The sequence below is a fragment of the Hoplias malabaricus genome, chromosome 7 (assembly GCF_029633855.1).
Source record: "Hoplias malabaricus isolate fHopMal1 chromosome 7, fHopMal1.hap1, whole genome shotgun sequence".
Classification (NCBI taxonomy): Eukaryota; Metazoa; Chordata; class Actinopteri; order Characiformes; family Erythrinidae; genus Hoplias; species Hoplias malabaricus.
In genome coordinates this window covers 17,114,053-17,138,345 of record NC_089806.1, presented here as the reverse complement: position 1 = coordinate 17,138,345, position 24,293 = coordinate 17,114,053, and the positions used below count along the sequence as shown (strand labels likewise).

The following is a 24,293-nucleotide window of genomic DNA, read 5'->3' as shown; positions in this document are numbered from 1 at the left end:
TTCCTCTCTTGTCTGTAACTCACACTGCGGGAAACACACAGTGGGCAGACAATGACAGTTTAGTTCAGTCATATCTCTGTTACTTGTAAGGGTTCACTTTTGTCCTTGTAATGTACACACACACACACACACAGTGTAGACTGTGTCCAGGCAATCTCACATCTGCAGTGTGTACAAGACTAAATTCATCAGTAAAACAACAGAGTCACATGTAAAAATGCTATGAAAAAGAGTGAACATGGTACTATACAAATTCTACCTTTGTGAAAATAAATTCTTTATAAAGGATTCAATTCTTAAATGTTATTATTTTGATCTTTTTATACTTTTTTATTTTTATTCTATTCACCTTTTCATGAAACAACACAAAGGTCTCATCATCCAGTGAATGTGAATTTATTGTACCTCATTTAAAACTCATTTAAGGGTCACAGTCAGGCCTTAAAGACCTTGTTCTAACTCTAAAGGTACATTTACACTGTTTGTACCTCAGGGGACAATAATGTACCTGTGCTGTACCCTTTCGTCCTGACAGTGCACTGGTTGTTTACCAGCCCTCTGTAATTGTTCTTAATCTTTTTTAGCTGCAGCTGGTGGCTTTTCTTGAAGTCCCAATCATTTCCAAGATCTACTCCAAAACGAACGCTGTTTCATACTTTATTTAAAACCATATAATAACATCCTGTCATCCTTTGTTTGCACTAACTCAAGATTACATCTGTGTCTCTACACTCACCCTGCCATCACTGGTGAGAAGGATAGAGTCACTCTTTATGTCTCTGTGGATGACTCCTTGCGTGTGGAGGTATGACAAAGCTTTTAACACAGAGAGACATACTGTGGCAATCTGTTCTTCATTCATCCTGCCAGAAAAAAATCAATGAATAAATAAACAACACAGGATTAGATGCCATATGGGAGAAATGCATGGACAACTATTTCACACAAAGTAAAAACATCCTGATTCAGAAACACATCATTCAGGCATAATTAAAAAGCTTTAAACTTTACTTTTCGATTGTTAATATCTAGTCTTATCCCACATTATCTCCTGGTAAAGTATATATAAGTATATGCAAAAGGTTGGGTTAACCCTGATCAAATGACATGTTTCATTGAAAAACAAGCTGAAATTAGGGCACATCTTCTAAAGGAAAGATGTCTGTACATACGGTTTATTTTCAGAGCGACAAATCATTTCCAGAGGCATTACAAAGAATGCAACTGGTCTCTGGTTAAAAAATGAATGAGAAAGTCCATGATGATCTATGTTTACAGGGAAAGTCTCACCTTTAAAAGAACAGTTCACGTTTCTGTGCACAGTATATGATATTTGTCAATGTTTACCAATGACTTTAACTGAGATTCTGAAAAGTTACTACAGATTTTTGTTTAGAGTCCATAGGTCTTCTTCTGCTCAAAATACAGAGGATTTCTGAGTGTTAATGACTGCCTGGAGGTACAAACCAGAAGACCAGAGCGAACCTGCTTTCATATGAGGATCTTGATTAAACTTAGACAAATAAGCAGAAAGTGTGCACTACAGTTTGCAGAAAAATGCCATAATTTGGTTTCCTGCAAAGGACGTGTTAACTTTCTTTCACTCAGAACATCAATAAAACATATAATTAACCTAGACATGTCCAAACTTTTGCATCCGCATATATAACAAAACCCTGCGTCCATGGAGTTTAAAAGGTTAAATCACTCCCTCCACCCACACATTCACTAATCAATGCATTACACCAACCTTATCATTACCACAGCGTGTACAGCAGTAGAACAATAGCAGAAGAACAATAGCTGGCTGTGTTTGTTCAGGCAGAAGATACAGCACGTCTCACTGAGCAGAACAGTGTGTAGAGCATCAACATGATCACCAGCTGTCCACACAGCTCTCTCTCTCTCTCAACCATTTCCTCTCACTCTATTCCATTCCCTTTTTACATCTTTTTTTCTTTGTCACTCTTTCTTTCATTTGCTCTTTCCATCTCTTCCTCGTTTTCTTTTCTCTCTTTCATTCAGGCTGTCCCTCTCTTTTGCTAGATCTTTGCCTTTTTATGTTTTCCTCTATTTCTCTCTGTCCATCTTTTTATATCTTTCTCACTGTTTCTCTACCTCTTCCTGCCTCCTTTCTCCAACTGTTCTCTCTCTCTCTCTCTCTCTCTCTCAGGCCTGAGGGCCTACTGCTGTACTGAAGAGGAACTCATTGTGGAAGCATTTGTTTGTGGATGCCTCCACACTCCAGCAAAACCTGCTCCTCTCACTGATGAGGGCTTTAATGGCCACAGAGCTGCTGTGTGTGCCATAATTAAACTTTCTGCTTGGACAGAGGATGTGTGGATAAGACCGCAGGCAAATCTACTGCAGAAAGGACAAGACTTGTTCATTAGCTCCACAAATGTGCACAAAGAAAAAGACCAGCCATAAGAAATGACTTACTGCATTGTTCCTGTAAGAACAGTAGGTTGTTTCTGCGTGCTTTGTTTTCATTTTAATCATTTTCATCATAATCTAAAAACATCAGATGTTCTTTAAACTTTGCCTAAGCTTTGTGATAAACAGACCAATAGAAATGCTCCAAACTGAAATATGAAAAACAAAAAGATTACATTAAACAATTAGATTATTTAAATACACTATATGTAGTGAAAGTATATGACACATCCAGGACACCAGGAGTCAGTATAATGGCTAAAGTGAAGAAGAATTATTGAAAATAATTGCTCAAAGCAAACTTATGAAAATGTGGGTTTAAAAGGATTAAAAAATGGGATCATACTTCCATTCTTTAATGAATGCACTAATGTAAGTGCTGTATATGTACATGGATATATCATCACTGTCCAATGAAAAAATGTTCCAAAATAGTAAATTTATTTACATGCTTGTAATGGTCAAACATTGTGAATTGTATCTTTAAGAGGCGCTGATGTGCAGGTGAACAGCTGTTCTGCTGAAGAGTGAAAGTTTGTCTCATTTCCCAGCCTTTTTATTCACTTTTTTCTCAAGCTGTAGAGCAACCTCAGATATACAGCCATATACCAACAGAGTGTTTTCATTTGATTCATCCAACACATTTAAACAAGCCCACAAGGCTGTGTAATGTTAAACAGTGGTATTTGGTTACTAATGTTAAATATTAATAACTATAATTTCTCAATAATTCTGCAGGTGATACTTTTTTGTGAAAATATGCATAAACGCTCAAGCCAATGCATGGTACAAAGTACAGTTTTCTTGCTACCTAACATACTTTACAGTACGTTAGTTTCTTTTTATAATGAGGACATTTGATCCTCAAAAAAGGCATAAAAACAATGAGCACATAAACAAAGCCTTACAGCTATTACAATTTATCACCCACCTGTGCAAAAACAATCATTGCTGTCACGAGTTTGATTTCTGTGTCATTTTAATTGATATCTGTGTGTTGTTTCAATGTCCTACACACCACAATGCATTCAACAGCTTTTGGCAGCAGTTCAGCTAGCAGCTGGAGAGAACATCTTCAACCAGGAGCAGAAACAAAGCACATTTCACTGGGATCACAATGATTACTCTCCAAATGTGCTGCCATTTCCATTCCCTTTAAAATGCCAGTCTTCTCCGTATAGAAGCATAATGTAATGTAGTAGAGCAGTGAATGCCTGGTCAAATCAGTACCATTTTAAAGAGCCTATTTCTCCTGAAATGGTGAGGACTGCTGTACTGTGGAAGTGTGAACACAGTGTAAACCGATATTTTTCTCCGTGCCTACTCTTACTATAATTGTGATGCAATCTTTGGGTGTTTTGCACTTGCTGTGAGCGATCATATCTCCTTCTGAAGAAGCTTTGTTGACACCTTTTGATCTGTTCATAATTCATCAGGACACAAATCTCGTTCTCTCTCTCTCTCACTCTCTCTCTCTCTCTCTCCTGAAAGAGAGAGTATATTAGCATTACACTCGCCAAGACAACGGGTGTTTCGCACAGCTCTCTATTAGCAAGTCAAACAGCTCATGATGCTGAAATAAAAGGAAGTAAAAGTAAAAGCAGCTGAACCCACACATCCTCAAGTCTAATGAAGACTGTGTTAGTGATTTCATGACTTCCACACAGACGGGGGCGCCCATCCTCCTGAAAACGTGCAATTAGAACCCAACACCGTGCCACACGAAGCTGATGTACAATGCCAATGACTGTAATTTAAACTTAAAAGTGTATGCAGAAACACGAGCTGTTTTTAAAAACCCAGACTCAGCACCAGAGGGCTCTGGCAATAACTGGGAACAAATTTGCACTGCTTAGCTTCAATATTCACCTCACGTGTTAAAACCCTCACCTTCTGTAAAGTGCTATGCTTCCACATGAATTCTAATGCCACTCATATTTGTGTAAGATGTAGTAAGATGTGTTTAATCACGTGCACTTTATTACATTGTTAATATGGGAACATGCCAGTCTTTGAGCAATTCTATTGGTTTATTCATCACAACATTTTCACACAGTGTAAAGACAACTGCTGTGTTCAGATGGTAAGATGGAGTTTTAGGGCCACGGCATTGAAAAAAAAAGTCAGAATTCTGAGAATATTTTATATAATTGAGTAAAGAAGGTCTGTATAATTTCGAGACTATATTCAAAATATTTAGAGAAGCACTGTTTTGAGGCATTATTTTCTATAATATGTAGACAGACGTAAAGCCTGACTGCGATGCGGCTTTAGTTTACTGTACGAGCCTGAGCCGTAACACAATGGATTTATTCTCAGAATTATTCAGAGATTATTCTCAGAATCTTTTTTTTTTAATGCCGTGGCCCTAAAACTCCGCTGTAAGATGGTACAGAAAAATACAAATAAAGAAAAAAAAGGATGGACAGAGGCTATATAACTCTTAAAGCCGATTTATTAATTTATTAATTCATCTCCTGTAACCACTCTATCCTCTTCATTGTTGCAGTGGGTCTGGAGACTATCTGCAATCATTGGGTGCCAGTAATGAACAAAGATAGTGACCCAAAGCGAAGACTGAAACTAGGAACCCAAGACCCTGGAGCTGTGAGGGAGGACCTGCAGCAGCACTTTGTCGTTCTGAAGGCTTATCAATCAGTTACAGCTTTTTATTGAAAAGCTATGACAAAACTAGAATGAGATTTATCTAGTGACAGCAGTCAGCAGTCCCACACCGCTTCTGGGAGTTTAATGGGTTAATGTCGGTCTGTGTTCTCTTATCTATCATTACCTTGTGTGTGTGACAATGTCTGTCAAAGCTCCGCCTTCCAGGAACTCCATCACCACCCAGAGTTCATCTCCGACCAAATAACTGTTATACATGTCCACCACGTTTTCATGATGGTAGTCCCTCATTATCACCACCTGCAGACAACAGTATAAATGAATCAGACAAGGCCATCTCCAGAAAGACCTCATAGTCTTCAAGCAATTTTATGGACACATGGTCTCTTAAAAAGCCTTAAATATTTATACAATGAAGTGTAAAGATTAGGATTAGATAGATAGATAGATAGATAGATAGATAGATCTTTATTGTCACATACAAAGTTATACAAGTACAACATTGCAGCGAAATTAGCTTCCGTCTGTACACTCACATAAACAGGGGTTAGGTGAGTGCAACAGACGCGACCGCAGCAGGTTACCCGCGCCATCATCGTATTATAAACTGTATCATTTTTATATAAACATACAAAGCATGTATATCATTGTGATATACCAGTATATAATTTGATCATATAATCAGTATTATATTCTATATTATATACGCAAATACACTTGGCTAAACTGCTGTGAAGAGCCCCTCCACTTCTCACTCACTTCATTAAAGAGCAGCTCACGCCTCTGCTGTTTCCTCAGGTCCATCTTTTTTACAGCCACCTGTTTGCCACTATGTTTCTCTGTGGCGATGCACACAATGCCAGTGGAGCCCTCTCCAATCTTTAGGAAGTTGTCCAAGTACTCCCGAGGGTCTCCTGGGTTGACCACAAGCTGCAGCGCTGCCCTAAACTGCTCATGAGACACTCGAGAGGGAGGCTGCTCTGAGGACGAGCCCCAGCTGGGTGGGGGGTAGGCTCCTGGAGGGATGTAAGGGGAAGAGGGCTGGGAGTGCGCCCCCTGTGGGGTGTAAGGGGGGCTAGGTTGTGAGGGGGGGTGGTGGTAAGGTGAAGGTTTGTAGTGGAAGGCAGGTGGGTACTGAAAGCTCGGTGGGTAGCCTGGCTTGCCGTGGCTCTGAGGTAGTTTTAGGGGTCCTCGAGGGTACGTCTCAGCCCCTGGTACCTGCGGACTACCATCACGCGACATCCGGTCATATTCACCCTGTTCAGAACAAAAACAGAAAGATGTTAAGAGCTGTAATGTGACACATTCTAAAGTGTGATTCCATGTTCACATGGCCCTGATCATATCATGAATAATCAGTAGCATTATTACATGCATATATACATTCTCTATGTAAATATGCATGTGTAAATGCCCTCAAGGGACATTTAGATCATTCGTATACTATGTGTTCAAAGGTTTGCCAACACCACATATAATTTTTATAAATTCAGTTAACTTTAAGTAAGCCATGAAGTGAGCCTCAGTGAAAGCTTGTATATAATCTATAGAGAAAAACTGGGGGCAATCAAATATATGGGACAAGCAACACTTAGATGAGTATTAATTCTCCCAAGTATTGTACAGATACCGATACCGTATCGGTATCAGCACCGATACTGACACTTAAACACAGTATCGTATCGGCTACAGAGAGCACCAATACCGTAGGTGTGTGGGAAATAGCCCACTACTCACCATTCCCTACATGTATTACCGCTAGATGCAGCTCAAATTTAAAGTTTGTGCAGATTATAAACAGACTGTTTTTTACGGAGACTGGAAAATAGTCACACACACTACATGACCCCAAACTCCCCACCAAACACCCAACTAGGGTTTCCTTGGTGACAAATAAATACAGACGTACAACTCCATATGATTATTGTTTGCGTTGCTATTTGTGTAGATCCACAATTAAAAAACACATAAAAATGTCTTTGGGTTTGTGGATGGAAAAACTAAATACAGTTGGAATAAAGGCTGTAACAGCATGTTGTGTGGCGCACTATGTTCTCCTACAGGTATTACTTGTTATTTGGGGACATGTGCATCCAGCACTATGTAATATATTACAGTTTTTCATACTTTTACTGTTTAATCCATCTTCCACTGTAGAGCTCCACTGCACACGCCTGTGATTACTTTTTCTTCTCATTGGCTGTATAAGGGACTCGTTCAGAGTTGGTGGAGACTAGTCCCAGTATTGGGCTGTGATCAGTGATCAGCTATGTTCTATGAAATGATGGCTGTCCATCCAATGTCTTAGGAACCGCTGAAGTGATGTTTTTGATACAGACCCAAACACCCAACACCAGTACCTGACCCGACTGTGTCCTTTAGTCTAAATGCAATGAAAACAACACAGAAATATTCCAATAAATATTCCAGAACACACACTGGTAGGTGGATCGTCTACTCAAAAGGGCCCATAGGTGTGAGTGTATGAGTGAATGAGTGAGTGTGTGTCGCCCTGTGAAGGACTGGCACCTCCTCCAGGGTGTATTCACACCTTGCATCCAGTGATTCCAAATAGGCTCTGGACCTACAGCGACCTACAACTGGATAAGTGGTTACAGATAATGAATGAATTAATGAATGAATGAATGAATTATGCATATTGCCAATCTATGTAATTGTTATGAATATGTAACAGATAACACGTTGATTTGAATTTAAATCTTGTTAGTTTTTTTTTTTTTTGTTTGTTTGTTTTTTTTGTTTTGAGAAAAACACAAAGAGGTGTATAGATCAGTCCAGCTGGACAAAGTTACTTCAACACTAAAACTGCTAATTCAACAGTGAAGGTGTTCAATTCACACTGGGGATTCTGCTGTGAGGAAATGTTCCCAAACGGTAGATCAATCAAACAAATTTAGGCCACACGACAGCAATAATACTTTCTAATTACTAACCTGCGATGACTCTCAGAGCCTAATTTATCAAAGAGCTAAAGCTTTCCAAGGGAACACCCACCACACATTTAATGTGCGGTGCTCTTGCCAAAGCAATTTATCAAACAAAGCTCCAGTTCAACCCTGAAACAGGTAGAAACACAGCCGAGGTGTACACTGTGAAAATATACAGAAGAATACACTCACTTTGTGGGTGTAAATTGCCAGAATGTATATCATCATTAGCATTTACGTAAATATGTAAGTACTGATGAATGCAGCGGTCTCCTTAAAGTCCAAGCTGTGGCTTAAAACAGTAAAAAATTATTCTATTATATAATAAAATAGAAAAAAAAACACAACTCTATAAAATGAAAATAACACATCAGCATATTAAGAAACTTAGATTGTATCTTCTGTGATGGAGTCACCCACAGCACTGGAACACACACACACACACACACTTGGATGACTCAACGCAGACTACTCTAATTTGGCAGATTACTACTACTACTGAGTAAACTGTGAACTCTGTAAGATAAAACAGTAATAACTGAGCTGCAGCATTCATACATTTCTGTTTTCTATATTTGATATTTCCTCAAGCTGAGGATTTTTGAATGGTTTTAAATACTTTATGCTTACAGTCAAATTACAGATTGAGACCCATAGGCGTTGAAGAGCAGTGAAATTGGTTCTCTGGAGTTATGAAGCACCATGAAATACCACTGGGATGAGCTGAAGAACCATCCAACATCAGTGCCCACACTGAGGTTTATGTGGTTAAATGTAATCATATCTAGAGGAAAGCATTTTCAGAAGACTGGGGCTCTAACTGAAGCAAAAGATGGACAAATGTCTTATATTTCCAATATATGACTGATTTAATCATATTTTAATCAAGTAAACATGTCCAATCACTCCAGTAACAATGGCAGCCTGAATATATGATCTATGTCCAGTTTATAGACACCTGTTGACCCAACACTCCTTTTGAAATCAAGGCTGAAAAGAGAGTTTGTCCTGCTGCAGCTTCTGCTATTTTGAGAAGGCTGTACACTAAACATAAGATATATTCATTCATTCATTTATTATCTGTAACTGCTTATCCAGTTCAGGGTCGCGGTTGGTCCAGAGCCTACCTGGAATCATTGGGCGCAAAGCGGGAATACACCCTGGAGGGGGCACCAGTCTTTCACAGGGCAACACAGACACACACGCGCACACACATTCACACCTACGGACACTTTAGAGTCGCCAATCCACCTACCAACGTGTGTTTTTGGACTGTGGGAGGAAACCGGAGGACTGGGAAACCGGAAGAAACCCACACGGACACGGAGAACACACCAAACTCCTCACAGACAGTTACCCGGAGGAAACCCACACGGACACAGGGAGAACACACCAAACTCCTCACAGACAGTCACCCGGAGGAAACCCACACGGACACAGGGAGAACACACCAAACTCCTCACAGACAGTCACCCGGAGCGGGAATCGAACCCACAACCTCCTGGCCCCTGGAGCTGTGTGACTGCAACACTACCTGCTGCACCACCGTGCCGCCCTAAACATAGGATATAGAATGATATAATTTCATTCAGGTTAAAGGAGATTAGCGAGTGCATGTACTGATATTGTGCGATTAGTTCTGGATAACAAAGTACAAATATACAAGTGTACAACACTAATTCTAAGCATGAGAGTACAAAATATGTTTGCAAGTTCTTGCAATATCTGTACAAAATGTCAGGGAGAGACTGGGAATCCTTTCAGTTTTTCTGCATTGAGCATATCCCCTAAGACACTCCCCCTGTCTCTGTCGGGTCAGGATAAAGGTGGTAAATTAAATTACTCCCCCACCACACCCACCCAACACAAATTCCTGATGACAGGACATGGATTGTCCCGGTAAAGCCTGCTGATGAGCGTTCCAGAGCGGGAAGCTGAAGCAGTGGATCTGGGTGTTACAGCAGGGGCATGTAATTACGCCTGCAGACCACTTTAATCAATCATCTCCTACTGAAGCTCTGGCGGGACGGAGGATCCCGGGACCCCTCTGCTATACCCCCATTCTACCATCTCCCCCCCACAAGCACCGCTGGCTGGCTGTCAGCCAGGGGTCTCCTGATCCATGTTCGTTAAACGCACATTAATCTGAATTTGGCAGTGTAATCAACAACCCAACTGAACTGTGAAATTGAATTCCGCGCTGGAACATCGTATGGCCGCTTTTATGCAAAGGCTGCAGAAAAGGAAAGTGCCGCAACATCAGTTTGTCACAATGAGCTGCGCCTCTTACTCACCATGCGTGTGTGTGTTGGAGTGTGTGTGTGTGTGTGTGTGTTTTCCCAAGTCCCCAAGCTGTCCATTTTATACATACTGCCCCACAGTAGCAGAAAAAAAACTCTTTGTTGGCTAAAAGACCTACACCCAGCAAAGAGGTGGGTTTATCACAGGTTCAGTATCAAGACGAAAGGGAGAGGCTTCTTTTGCTGTGTAAAAAGCTGCAGTGAATCCTTTTCACATTTGTGTCAAGTTATATACCACAGCCGGTCAGTACATAAATCAAGAGCCTGGGTTAGCTCATTTGGATTATAATGAATAAAAGAGATAATATGACAAGGTGCAATTCTTCAGTGTAGCTTACTCTATTGTTCCAAACCTCTGTAGACACCCCTTATAATGAGGGAGTTCAGCTATTTAAGGTACATCCAGTACGGACAAAAAGTGGGCTGTGAATCAGTGGAATTCTGTTCTTTGGAGTGGTGGAACTCCATTCAGTAATTCTGGGAGTTTCAGCTACATTTAGGAAGAATTCTGACAGCAGGAAGCAGTTTAATACTTAACTCCTGACCTGCATTTTCTCTGTTCAGGTTAAGGACAAAATCAAAAAAGTATTGTGATTAAATATATTTAACAATCATTTTTAAAGGAGTTCATTTTGATATAGCACACCTTGAAAATGTAGGATGCATATACACAGCCCAGTATTCCAGCCCTGAAACAAATGTACACACCTTTTACCCTCATCAATTTAAACCTGGTTTAGCTAGATTGTTTGTATTGGTTTTAGTGAAACTGTCCATTAGTGCTGATTGCCGTCATGTAAATTCCTCATACCTATATAGATTTATATTTTGCTATATATTGTAATCTTATCTTAATATAATATTTTAAATTAATTTAATATATTTAGATTTGCAATTAATTATTTTGGGCGGCACGTTGGCACAGCAAGTAGTGTCGCAGTCACACAGCTCCAGGGACCGGGTGACTGTCTGTCAGGAGTTGGTGTGTTCTCCCCGTGTCCGCGTGGGTTTCCTCCGGGTGCTCCGGTTTCCTCCCACAGTCCAAAAACACACGTTGGTAGGTGGATTGGCGAGTCAAAAAAGTGTCCGTAGGTATGAGTGTGTGAGTGTGTGTGTTGCCCTGTGAAGGACTGGCGCCCCCTCCAGGATGTATTCCAGCCTTGCGCCCAGTGATTCCAGGTAGGCTCTGGACCCCCCGCGACCCTGAACTGGATAAGCGGTTACAGATAATTAATGAATGAATGAATGAATGAATTATTTTGCTAATGTAAAGGTTTTAATGCTGTGCTTGCAATGCTGATGTTACACCGTGGCCTAACGCACGGCACTCAAAACTGCACAAATTACAGACATTGCAAACGCAATTTATTATTATAGATTTTTGAGGTGATCATTAAAACTGTACTACTGCATTCACAAAGCAGATCCCAGTGGTGTTAATACGCTAAAGCTCTGTGTGCTTTACACAGGGCCTCACCTCACTCTCAGCTGTACTGTTGTTATCGGTGGGATTGCGCATGTTCCGCTAATTGATTTCTGCACCACTCTGGTAAAAGTAATTTTGTGTCTTTGGCAGCCAGACTCTCATTCGCGGCGAGTAGATTAGGCGGTGACATGAGATCCATCACAGAGGCAGCACTGCAGCACACCAAAGCATTCAGCCCCACGGCATGATGCGAACTGGGAGATAAACCCTATCTATATGTCGTCTGGGTCAGGAGGGGTCAGGGTGAAGGCAGGGTAAATTTATTGGCCTTCTGCAGAACATTGACTACAACATTAAAATACAGTTTACATCTTTAAATAAATAAATTATATATATATATATATATATATATATATATATATATATATATATATATATATATATATATATAAAGATATATATATAAAACATTATCATGCATATATTTAAAATTGCATGCTACTTCATAGACAAGATTACATTCCCTCCCCATTTGATTTTGCATAAAGATCAAACTAAACATTTCTTTGTTTCCTTTCTCTCCTATTTATTAAGTAAGATTGAACAGTTCAGGACTAACCAATTGGGAAAACATGGACTGTGATTAAACTTTTATTTTCTATAAATGAAGGCCTAGGCTTCTTGTCTGGCCACGGAGATCGCAGCCGAATTTTCAGTGGCTTAAGCATTGAAGCCTATTGTACCAGATGTCCAGTAGAGTTTAATTTAGATGTCACGTGTCTTCTGTTGTTTCTGATTGGCCTAACACAACAGGTTGTTCACAAGCTCTGTGATATTTGGTTAAATTTCACAAATTATAGGCTGAAATTAGCTGTTTAATTTGAAAAATGTATTTTATAAATCATGGTTTTAAGTTAAATCAATTAAAATTTCATCGTCAAAATAATTTTCTGTTAGAGCGATTCATCCGTGCCTGAGTTTTTCACTGTGTCACTATGTTAAAAGCACATTCAGGGGAATGTGTGTTCTCAGATATAGAGTACGACCTAGACATGACTGCACTATTACAGCAGTCATGCCCAAATCACAAGTCACATTCTGAGATAGAGGGGACAGAGAGATTGACGAGTGGGTTACCTTGCTGATGATCTGTGAGGCAGAGGTGTTTTCTGAGAGCCGGGGATATGTGTAGGAGCTGTAAGGGCCCTGGGGTGCAGCCCTGAAGGCACTGATGCCGTAGGGCAGGCTGGGCTCCTGCAGGCCTGAGCCTGATCTGGAGCGCTGACGGATGGCCGGCTGAGGGCTGGTCTGGGAGATGTATGATGATTTTGGCCTCTTATCGTAGTCGTCCCTCAGGCTTGGGCCATAGGCCCCACCTCCCCAGTCACCATCTGGGTAACTCATCTGCTCACTGTGCAGAGAAGCTCGAGACGGCGTGCCCAGGTAATCCTGACTGGAACCTCCGAGAGAGGCCCTGTAGTAGTCCCTACTGCCCCCTGCTCCCATCTCATCAGCAGAGAGACGCACCTTACTCTCCAGGTAGGCATGATAGTCCGGCGGCAGCTTTGCATATTCCGATGCCTTCTGGGGCATGGCGTCTGGGTAGAAAGGGCTCCGGACGGGATGGCCATTCTGCTTGACGGAGAAGCGGTAATGGCGTCCCACAGCCCAATCACCATCATAGCCGCCTTTGTCCCGGTATGGGTCCAGAGAGAAGTCCCTGCTGCTGTCCAGGTCACAGGAATAGCGAGCATAGTAATGGCTGAAGCCGTTTTCCTCAGGACCACCGCTGCTGCTGGCATTAGCCGAGGCTACGGATGGCTGCTTGCTGGCTTGAGCACCAGGTGGGCTCTCCTTGCGCAGAGAGTTGGAGCGTGTCACAGAAATGCTGTCGAACTCCTCCAGCAGGCCATTGATGGAAGCATCCTTGGGTGGTCTGCTCCCTCGTACAATGGTCTAGGAGAGGAAAAGGTGGAAAGAGTGAGTGACACATCAGCTTGGTCACACAGAGCTGGGATTAGGTGGCACCACAGCCACGACATACACAGAAGGATGAAAGCATTGTTGTAAGCACTGTGAACCCTTTACTTTTATAGGCCATGTCCAAATCATTTCTTGGGGGGAGGGAGGGGGGGGACCATAGCTGGGCCAGCTTCCAACCATTTAAAATTATGTTATTTATTTAAGGAAAGAAACACATATAGGTAAAGTATTTATAGGCTTCAACTCAAGTTAAAAGTCTCATGTCTCAAAATCGTGAACCTCAATACACTGAACGATCACTGGATTAGGAACATTTCCATTTTATCAGCTCCACTTACCATACGGAGCCCTTTAGAGCCCTACCATTGCAGACTGTAGTCCATCTGTTTCTCTGCATACTTTACAGAGGACGCTTTGGGCTGGATATTTTTTGTTGGTTTCAGTCCAACAATGACACTGAGGGGTTTAAAAACTATAGCAGCCCTGCTGTGCCTGATCCACTTGTACAAGCACAACACACACTAACACACAACCACCACATCAGAGTCACTGCAGCACTGAGAATGATCCATCACACACACCATACCTACTCTAGGGTGGTCCTGATCATTGAAGAACATGGTAAAATGGGCATAAGAATGTATGCAGAGAAACCGGTGGATGCCAGGCTGTAGCCGTAGAACTACAACGTGCTTGTTTACAGTCAGTGGAGCTGATAAAATGGTAATTGATTGTAGATACAAGGTAGGTGTTATAAATCCAGTGATTGTTCAGTGTATGAAGAATGGATATGTAACATAATAAATGAGATACCACCAGAAAAACCGCTCTTGTCTATTACAAAGGCAAAACAGGATCTCCAACAAATCCTGGATTAAAACCAAGGAAGGGGTGTAATCTATGGTGGCCAGTTAAATATTTGCGGGTTTAGTGCCACCCCAGTCACCAGACTGTCATATGTGGTGCCACGTGGTATAGATTCTGAAGCCTGCTGTTGGGCATAGTTTTGACCAGTCAGGAAACAGACAAGTTGAAAAGGGCTTCTACAAACAGAAGCAAGAATTCCACTGAAACAGCACTACAGTGTGCTTGCTGCATTTTGACCCAAAAAAAAAAAAAAAAAAGATTACCATAAATATCAGTGGGGTTCTGACAAGAACATGCAGTAGTAATCTCAGTATTTGGCATGCTGCAGCCTTGAGCAGAACAGATTTCTTTGAATAGACTGAACAAATGGAGACTCTGCTCATCCCATCCCACTGCTGCCTAAGAGCATTTCACAGCTGCACCATGACTCATGCTTCTTTCTATCATTCTGTGCTGGGAAATAAACAACTTTTACCTTCTCAGGAGTAAAATGTGTGCCTCAAAAGCCAAACAGTACAGTGAACTGTCCTTTGTTCACTTTCACCTCAACAAAACTAGCTGTGCAAAAACACTGTAGATTACACAGGTGCATGAATCAATTGGCTTGGTTTATATGCACACTACATTACTCAACTGATACATGTGCTGTGTAGGAGGAGCACCCCTTGTATTTTGGAAATGTAAGTGAGTGGGTGAGTGAGTGAATGAGTGAGTGCATGCATAGGCAATGCCAGGATCAGACTATATGCTATGTTTTTCTTTCACTATGTCAGATTTGGCGATAGCAGTGCTATACAATCCTGCTGTATTTTGATCAGGGGACTGGCAACATTACATGTTTGACACAAACCAGGCTGTGTTCATAGATCATTGTGGAGGCAGGTCAAGGAACTGTCAATCATGGCTACAGAAGAGCTGTGTATGATGCTGGTGGTTATGTTTTTTTATGAAAATAAAAATAAAGAAGAGTAAACGATTGTGCACCAGTTTGTGGGTGTCACAAATAGTGCTTTTCCACTTTGTGGGTTCGGCACGACTTGACTTGGCTTGGCTCACTTTTAGCACAGCTACCCCATGACACAGATGCGATGACATATATATATTATGCCACTCATTCCAAGTTAACACAGTTGTCTGGTGTCTTAATGAATTGTCTGTGACATGCTTTGGTTAAAATACCACAAGGAACTAACAACACAGTATTATCCTACCCTGTCTAAATAGCCCGGTTCAGAACAATTGATTTTAGCCCCCGTTGAGAATGAGCCTCTGTTAACTTGTTTATCACTTGTTTTTTACCCTTCTCCAGTTAATTTACTATTTTGGAAATATGTTTTTCAATGGACACCAACAATGCTCTCTCTTAAGCCATATCAAAAATAGAGAAGATTGTTCAGTCAAGGAATTGCATGGCTTTATACATAACCCTGATCTGAAGTTCTCATTTAGCAAAATACAAAGACAATACACTGCAACAAACACAGCAAGCATAAATCGACCTTGTAGGCCAAGGTATCAGAACACTGGTGTGAGATGTTGGTCAGGTGGAACTGATGGTGGAACAGTCCATTGAACCCACATAATTTAAGTCAAAGGAAAAAAGTCACTGAAACTGGAAGAGTGAAATAGCCTTTCTGAATCTTAACCCACAATAAAGGAGTACACAACAATGGTAGAGGGTATATTTCCAATGACATTATTTTTACATTTGCATCAAACACAGCATTCAGATGCAGGAATGCGCTTGTATTCAGCTCATTTTAGAAAACACAATCAATACTACCAGAGCACACAAAACATGATCTCCTGTAATGCATCCTAGCATCTATCTGTCTTTGAGGAGTGGACAAAAACCAAAGTGATAAAAAGGAGGCATATAATTGGAACAGAGGACCCATTAAACATTTATTGACTGCTGTAACTCAGCCGGCATGGTTGATGTGCTTCAGGTTTTATTTTTAACGTAGGACTTTATAAATCTCCCGGACAGGCCAGTCATCTCACAGCAGTGTCATTAAACTGAGCTCTATCCATCTTTATACCATCAGAGTTACTGACCACTGGGGTCATTCTAAGACGAAAACCAGATTTCTGGTGGACGCCTTCATATTCCCCTCTTATCATATAGTGACTAAAGCTAATGTGTGGACAGGAATGTTATTCAGCTAATAGCAGAGATAATAAATAACACTCATTAAATTCGTATAGAATCAAGTGTTATATACACTACAGTAATTAATATAAATAAATTTCAATTTCAATATTATAACAACCATTGTAATGTTCTCAAAGGGGGTGAATTGAACTGTGTTGCCATACAGAAAATCACTTTTTAATATTTCCATATAATATAATACAACATGTCCATCCTCAGTTCCTTAGACACCGTTTATTACAGATCTTCAGACTTGTTTTATCAGACTACGGGAAGTGACCACACAATATTTTATTGATCAAATCATGCACTGGTGTCATTGGTCTAATTCAACAGCCTGAAAATTCACTGTACAACAGTGTATCTAAGAAATTAGCACATCGAATGCTTGACCTCTACTTGTTCATCGCTGTTCTTGCTGTAACTGCTATTTTTTATTAATTACACTGCTATTATGAGGTTTTCTGTATCACATTTAAAACACTAGAATGAACTAAAACAAAGATCCAATTTAGTACTAAGTACTATTAGGGAATTTAGGGACTTCTCTGGTGGAAATGTGTAATTGCACTCACCATGCGGATAAACATTTTAGGAAACGTGATGTGCTTTGTAATTCTACCCTGGGTGGAGTAAACTGATGTACTCCAGAAAAGAAACTCAGTTATATCTTATTATATCATATCTTCATCAGTACAATGTTAATTTTACATTTGAGGTCTCTCAAATCAATTCTCTAACCCTTAGAACTATATCTTCTTTGATGTTGGGTTTCTAACATTAATATGTAAAAATGCATGGCACGACCTGAAAAACTTGCCAAATCTGGCCCCATACCATTAACTTTTGAAGTCGTATCTATGCCAGGCTTTACAAGTGACTTACAGCTGCAAAGCACAATATTGCAGATGTAAGAAAAAAAAAGATCAAATGATCAAAAGCGTATTGGTCCCACAAAGGCCAATAAGTGTTATGTCAAACAAATATGAACAGGATTGTACATTTTCTGCTTTATTCTGCTGACTCTGAGCAAAAGAAATGGAGTGTTTATTACAGAGGAGAAAAGAAACCAGGGCTGAAGTGAAAATCAATAAGCACAAAGGAGCACAAAGAAAGAGAAAGAGAGGGAGAGAGATACTGACTGCTGGAGAGAGAGGAAGTCAGGAGGAGGAGGTGAGGAGAGGTTAATTGTGTGCCAAATCAATGTCAAGGTCCAGAATCAAAGCGGGCCTTGGAAATCTGCCCATTCGTTTGAATTAGGTGATAGTTGTAGTGTCTGTACTTCTCCACCTCCCATCCTCTCTCTCTCCCTCCCTCCCTGACTACAGGGCTGCTCTCTTCTCCTATCCTCTTTGACAGGAGCCATATTTCATTGGACGCATCTTCGGCCTGTCCCGCCATGATAAGACGTAATAGATCCGCCATTGCCCCAGTGCTGCTGTCGTCTCAAGGTAAAGCTAGTGAAGGAAGCGAGGGAGTGAGAGAGTGAGGGAGGAATAAGCGGGAGTAGGCAGGGGAGGATAGGGGGTGGCTGATGGGAAGAGCTGGAAGATAAGCGAGGGATTAACCTTGAACGTAATGAAGTGTGTGTGTGTGTGTGTGGTGGGGTGGGGGGTTGTAATTAATGACACTGCCTCCAGCAGAGTAGCACACCACCACCACCTTTCCTTCTGCTTTCAGGTGACAACTGCACAGAGCCCCTGAGTGCACTTGGGCCATACCATTGGTTTTATATCTAATCCAATACAGATTAATACAAAGACTTGCATCAAGTGGCCCCGTGCAATGACACAGGCAACCAGGAGAATTATGGACTAATAGAAGTCGGGGGAGGTCTCAGGATAAAAATGGCAAGAGCCCTGTTTATCAGGAAAGACTAAGAATGTCTCCTTCAAATCCAAACAATTTCATTGCTTCTAAAGTCTTATTTTACACAATAAAGTGTATTAATAAATGAATATCAATTTGAAAGAACATAAAAGCAGTGACTATATTGTCACACATACACTGGTCAGCCAGTATGACCCCAACATGACCACCTCCTTGTTTCTACACTCTCGCTCCATTCTCTCAGCTCCACTAACCAGACAGGAGCACTTTGTAGTTCAGCAATTACATACTGTAGTCTATCTGTCACTCTGCATACATTGCTGGCCTTCTTTAACCCTGTTCTTCAATGGTCAGGCCCCCCCAAAGGACCACCACAGAGCAGGTGAGTGGTGGATCTTTCCCAGTGTGTGTGTGTGTGTGTGTGTTGCGATACGAGTAAATCAGACACAGCTGTGTTATTTATAAACACTGTGTTAGCTCACTGTCCACTCTGTTAGACACATCTACCTCATTGGTCCACATTGTAGATGTAAAGTTAGAGACAGTAGCTCATATATTGCTGCACAGTTTGTGTTGGCCTTCCTCTTGTCCTTCATCAGTGGACACAAGACCTGGTTGGCTGGAAGCTGGATAATGTTTTTTGGTGGACTATTCTCAGTCCAGCTGTGACACTGAAAGGGTTTAAAAACTCAAGCAGCACTGCTGTGTCTGATCCACTTGTATCAGTGCAACACACACTAACACACTACCAAAACGTGTGTGTCGAGGCAGTGCTGAGAATATTCTACCACCCAAATCATACCTGGTCTGTGGGAGTCCTGTCCATTGAACAACAGGGTAAAAGGGAAACTAACAATGTATGCAACAGATGGACTAGAGACTGTAGTTTTAACTACTGAGAGAATGGACTGTGAGTGTAGAAACAAGGTTTAGTGTGAATGGACCAATAGAAATGCTCCTAGATTTCTTAGAATAAAATCTTTTTACATTGACTTCTACTGAAAGTTAAGCTGCTTTTTCCTTCTCCTGTAACGTTGAAGGGGATTGGAGTTTTTTGGACAGCAACAAAATATAGTGACATCACCTATAGTGGGGAACTGGGACACAGCCATACTGCCATTTCACGTTCTTTATTAACACTCAGATAAGTGCACAGTGAACAACTGTTCAAGCACTTTTTGAGCTTGGTGTGTAGTGAGATCCAGGGGCACCACACACAAGCCCACATTTTTTTGCCCCCAACAACCACACATCTCACTACGCACCAAGCCCAAACACACACACAAACACAACAACTACACATAACAAACCCCCAAAATAACCCCAAAACTGTTCAATGGGGAACAGCTACGCATTCTGGGAGCTCCCCTGGTGAGTCTCAGCCTCCCATAGTCTTGGCTGTTGGCACTATTTACACACACACACACACACACACACACACACACAGAGAGAGAGAGAGAGAGAGAGAGAGACTAAACATATGTGCTGCACAATTATGGTTTTGTCACACAGCAGCCCTTACACTCCATAACCATGTGACAGGTTGGGGATCTTGAATACAGTGTTGTCTTTCTCATCTGCAAATTTTGGCTCTGATTCACACGACTGCCACACAGAGACTGGTTGCCTGTGTGACCTTCAACGAGAAAAGAGCACTCTGTCTCCACCTTCTGGTGATGAACCCACAGTACATGCTGAGTGAAAATAGTGTTTTTTTCTCACTGGTTTGCTAGCTCAGCACAATGAGGGTTAACAGATCCACTCTATAAAAAGCTTGATCTTAAAATTGTTATAACTCAATTATATACTGATTTGGTGATTGTGAAATGAAGAAAGTTTTGACATTTGATCTTCAGAGAATGAAGTCTGTGAGACGAGGCCGGTTAAACTACACTCTTAAAGGTCATTAACCTTTAAAGGTCATTCTCAATGGGCAGTAAAACCTCCTGAAGCGTGGTATTTAAGACAGCATGACCTCCTCTGAAAATTAATGTCAGTGCTTCCAAACTTACTCTACTGAGGTCATGACAGAGCACATATTTTTGATGGGAATCTCCAAGCACCTCAATATTCAAATTCAGTTTAGGGTGGCACGATTAAATTTGAAGTCAATTCTTGATTCATCCTGATCATTTTAAATGTAATATCATAATATAGGCTTTACTTAGGCTTTTAAACATAATCTAAAACTAATACTTTTAGTTTATTTTTTAGCAAATAACAAATTAAATGTTAACACAACTTTGTTTTTGAAACTTTTGTCAGTGCAATAGGTCCAAAGCAACTTCTGAGCTAACAGCGCCCTCTATTGGAGAAACGTGTAGAGTCTTTTACATGCTAACATTGACATATTTAAGGAAATTAGGAGTTAGTTCTTCATTAAAAGGAAAATATCATTTAAAAATTGCTTTTTGGGTTCATTTATAGCACATTAATTTCTTGAACTGCACAAACCGTGAAAAACCCAGTTTAAATCATGGGATAAAACGAGTTGTTCTGATCTTTTGTTCTTACACAGCTTTGTCATTTGGCATTTCCGAATTGCCCCGCTTCCTGCTCTTAGTCTCTCCAATCATGGCACTGGACCTGCGTTTATGTGAGAGAATAAAGACCAGGTTAAATAGACAAAACAACAACAACAAAACAACCACAGAGAAATGAGAGAAATGAGTACTGATCAAATATGGTGAAAATTAATAGACACAAGCCTTTCTGCTGCTTGCACCCCACATTGGCAGTAAACTCAAGGCTCATTCTTATTTAAAGCAACAGGCTCTGTAACTAGCTCATACGAACAGAGCTGGTAAGAAGGTAAGAAATGTGTTGTGTTTGGATCCGTGTGGTATTTTGACCAGAATATGCCACATATTATATTAACTATGTTACATTTTTGAAAAGGGGTAGGCTATGCCCCATGTGAAGTGGAGTCACTCTGGAATTCAGCTATACATGCCAGATCATCAGCTGAACAAGCATCAGGGCACTTCACTGTACATGGAGTTATAGGGTGTACAGGGTGAGTCAAAAGTTACAAGACACCTTTTATACACTTGAAAAAACTTGCCCTTGATCCAAAATGGTGGCTTTCAAAATGGTGGCCATGTTCCAAACATAGCCTAGGCCCCTTCACCCATTAGCTGGGTTATTCAGATAAAAGGGTGTCCTGCGACTTTTGACTAGACCTGTATATAGAATACGCTTTATATAACAATAGGCTGAGATTTTTCTTTAAACATTACACAGCACTTCACAATTACATTTTTCACCAAACATTTCTTTCTAAAGTTCTTTCTTGGAGCTCTGATTATTGCTGAGTTAGACTACCAGTATCTCCTGAACAATTTTTATAACAATTCAGTTTTCCAAACTATGATATATTTACTATGATTTCAAACCTCTTATTTCATATAATCAAAACTGTCTGTAGACATCTGTGCATTAGAGATTTCCCACATTCTCTCTTCTCCAGGCCAATCTGCTCCACAGTGTCCTCTTTAATAATGTATCTGGCTGAACATGAGTTAATATTTAATAGGCAAAATTCTGACTATGACATTTTTTGAGACAATTTAGAATCCTTTTCCTAACCCAACACCTGGGACAACACAATCTGATTAATCTGACATTACGGTGGAGACTCAGTACCACAACACACTGAGGACCTCACTGAGGACAAACTGGTCCCTACACAGCTGTAATGGTATGAAAGAGTGGACTCAAACTACAAATAAATTAAACACCAAAAACACCTTAAGAGTTCTTAACCTCATTACTCTCCAAGCACAGAGGGCAAATAGAGGATCCATTTTTTCAGAGTAGAGCTTCCCCTGAAAACACACCCACAGACTGAAAACTATAAGATGTGAGACGTGTCTGTGGTGAAGGTCCTGCAAAGACCACCGCTTTATAGCATCGGCCAAGAAATATCGAGGATATGGCAGTTTACTCTAGGTTTTCATTACTCAGATGCTAGCAACCCTGTATGGCAAATGGTTTAGAGACACATCTACTGCAAAATATAACACACGGTGAATAACTCACTGTCCAAAGAAAACCATGTATCTACATTTTTGTGGATATTAAGTTTTCTACATCATTTGAACACAGCAGCTGTCCTTCACATTTTGTGAAAATATCATAGCATACCAACAGAAATGCTCCAAATTGCTTGGAATAAAATCTTTTTACATTAACGTCCACTGAGAATTAAGAAGGTTTTTTACTTCTACTTTAAAGTTAATGTTATGGAGAAAAATCTTTTCTTTGGACAGCAAAGATCAACTATGCATACTGCTTCTAATCACTATAGAAAAGCATTGCCAATAGAGTGGGCTGTGTTTACAATATCCAATGCTAAGTGTCAACTAGAGAGGTAAAAACCCTCCATATTGCTATGGAGCAGTGGACTTATATTCTATAGAAGGATCAGCACTGCCGGCACTTTGGGATGAGTGAGAGTTGTGTTTCTGATCCAGAACTAATCACCAAATATCAGTACTTGACCTCACTAAGGTTCTCATGGCTGAATGCAATTAAACACAGTCCTCAGAGAAGCATTCCAACATCAGCTCTAAATCCTTCCTAGAAGAGTACTGCAACAAAGAAGAGACAGACTAGTGAGTAACTTGGTAGTTTAACAGAAGAAAAAAGAAAGGTTAGATGGTTAAGTGCACGTGGCCACACAATGTACATTGTTTGCTACTTAAAGTGGTATAGAAAGAAATAACCCTAAAATCCTACTTACAGATTTCTCCTTAATACTTTTTATTGAAAGAGATGACTAAGGATGTGTTATCATTTCTTGCTATTAATATCTGGGTCTATATCTGTGAAGAAAATGAATTCCAAAAATTCCCATTTCAATGCCTCTACAATTTACAGCACATTTGTATCAATATATGATTTCAATTGTGAAATAGGAATGTGCAGCATAATGTATACTATTAAGTGACTCAATAACGTGCTGGGTCATCCCGATCTGTCAGAATAGCTGCAATGTGCCTTGGTATAGACTCTATACGTCCATTGGCCTGTTTAGCGTGTGTGTGTGTGTGTGTGTGTGTATTATAGAGTGCTATATAACATACCAGTCTGCAATCTCACATACATGTCCAACAATATTTTGACCTGGTGATTGCAAAGACCACAGCAAATGGTTCACATCATTTTCACTGTCAAGAAACCAATCATTGCCTCCTCATATACTTTCGATGGAGACATTGTCAGTCTAGAAAAGAATATATATATAGATCAGCAGATCAGAAGATCAGCACCTGTGGTTTTACACTGAACCCTCAGATGTCTAGGATTTCCACAGTAAAACATTACTATTTACTTCCTTCTCTGTGTAGATGTGTATTCACTGTTCTATTCTCCAGCATCTGAAAAAGGGATGTTATTCTGCGTTTTCTTACATATTAAACTAATGTAAAAACAACAGTCAATAAACGTATGCTTTAGACTGTAATTTCCAATCATTTTTTACCCATCCAACTGCAGATCAAATTAGCCAGATGAGGACTCTCTGGGACTGAAATTCTGCCATCTGTGCCCCGTCATGGAAACCTTTTTTCAGAGTCATTAAGATCTGTCCCTCTTGTCATCATAATCCAAATTCAAGGTTACTGGTGCCTTCTCAGCTATTTTAAACATACAGTATGGAAGCATTCCTAGTAGTAGTTCTCCATTCATTTATTCTCCACTGATCATAGTTCTCCAGTAAT

General features: G+C 40.5%; 1 protein-coding gene across 3 annotated transcripts in view; it reads right to left on the bottom strand.

The window, feature by feature from the left end:
- Window positions 1–24,293, bottom strand: part of pak5 (p21 protein (Cdc42/Rac)-activated kinase 5) — an 83,017-nt gene that overhangs the window by 3,136 nt on the left and 55,588 nt on the right. For all 3 annotated transcript variants that reach the window (XM_066677032.1, XM_066677031.1, XM_066677033.1), the window contains 4 exons: window positions 12,873–13,691; window positions 5,821–6,318; window positions 5,228–5,361; window positions 737–863 (listed from right to left, as the gene is read on the bottom strand). In XM_066677032.1, coding sequence (XP_066533129.1) covers window positions 737–863; window positions 5,228–5,361; window positions 5,821–6,318; window positions 12,873–13,691 — 1,578 coding nt within the window. The remainder of the gene's footprint in view (window positions 1–736; window positions 864–5,227; window positions 5,362–5,820; window positions 6,319–12,872; window positions 13,692–24,293) is intronic.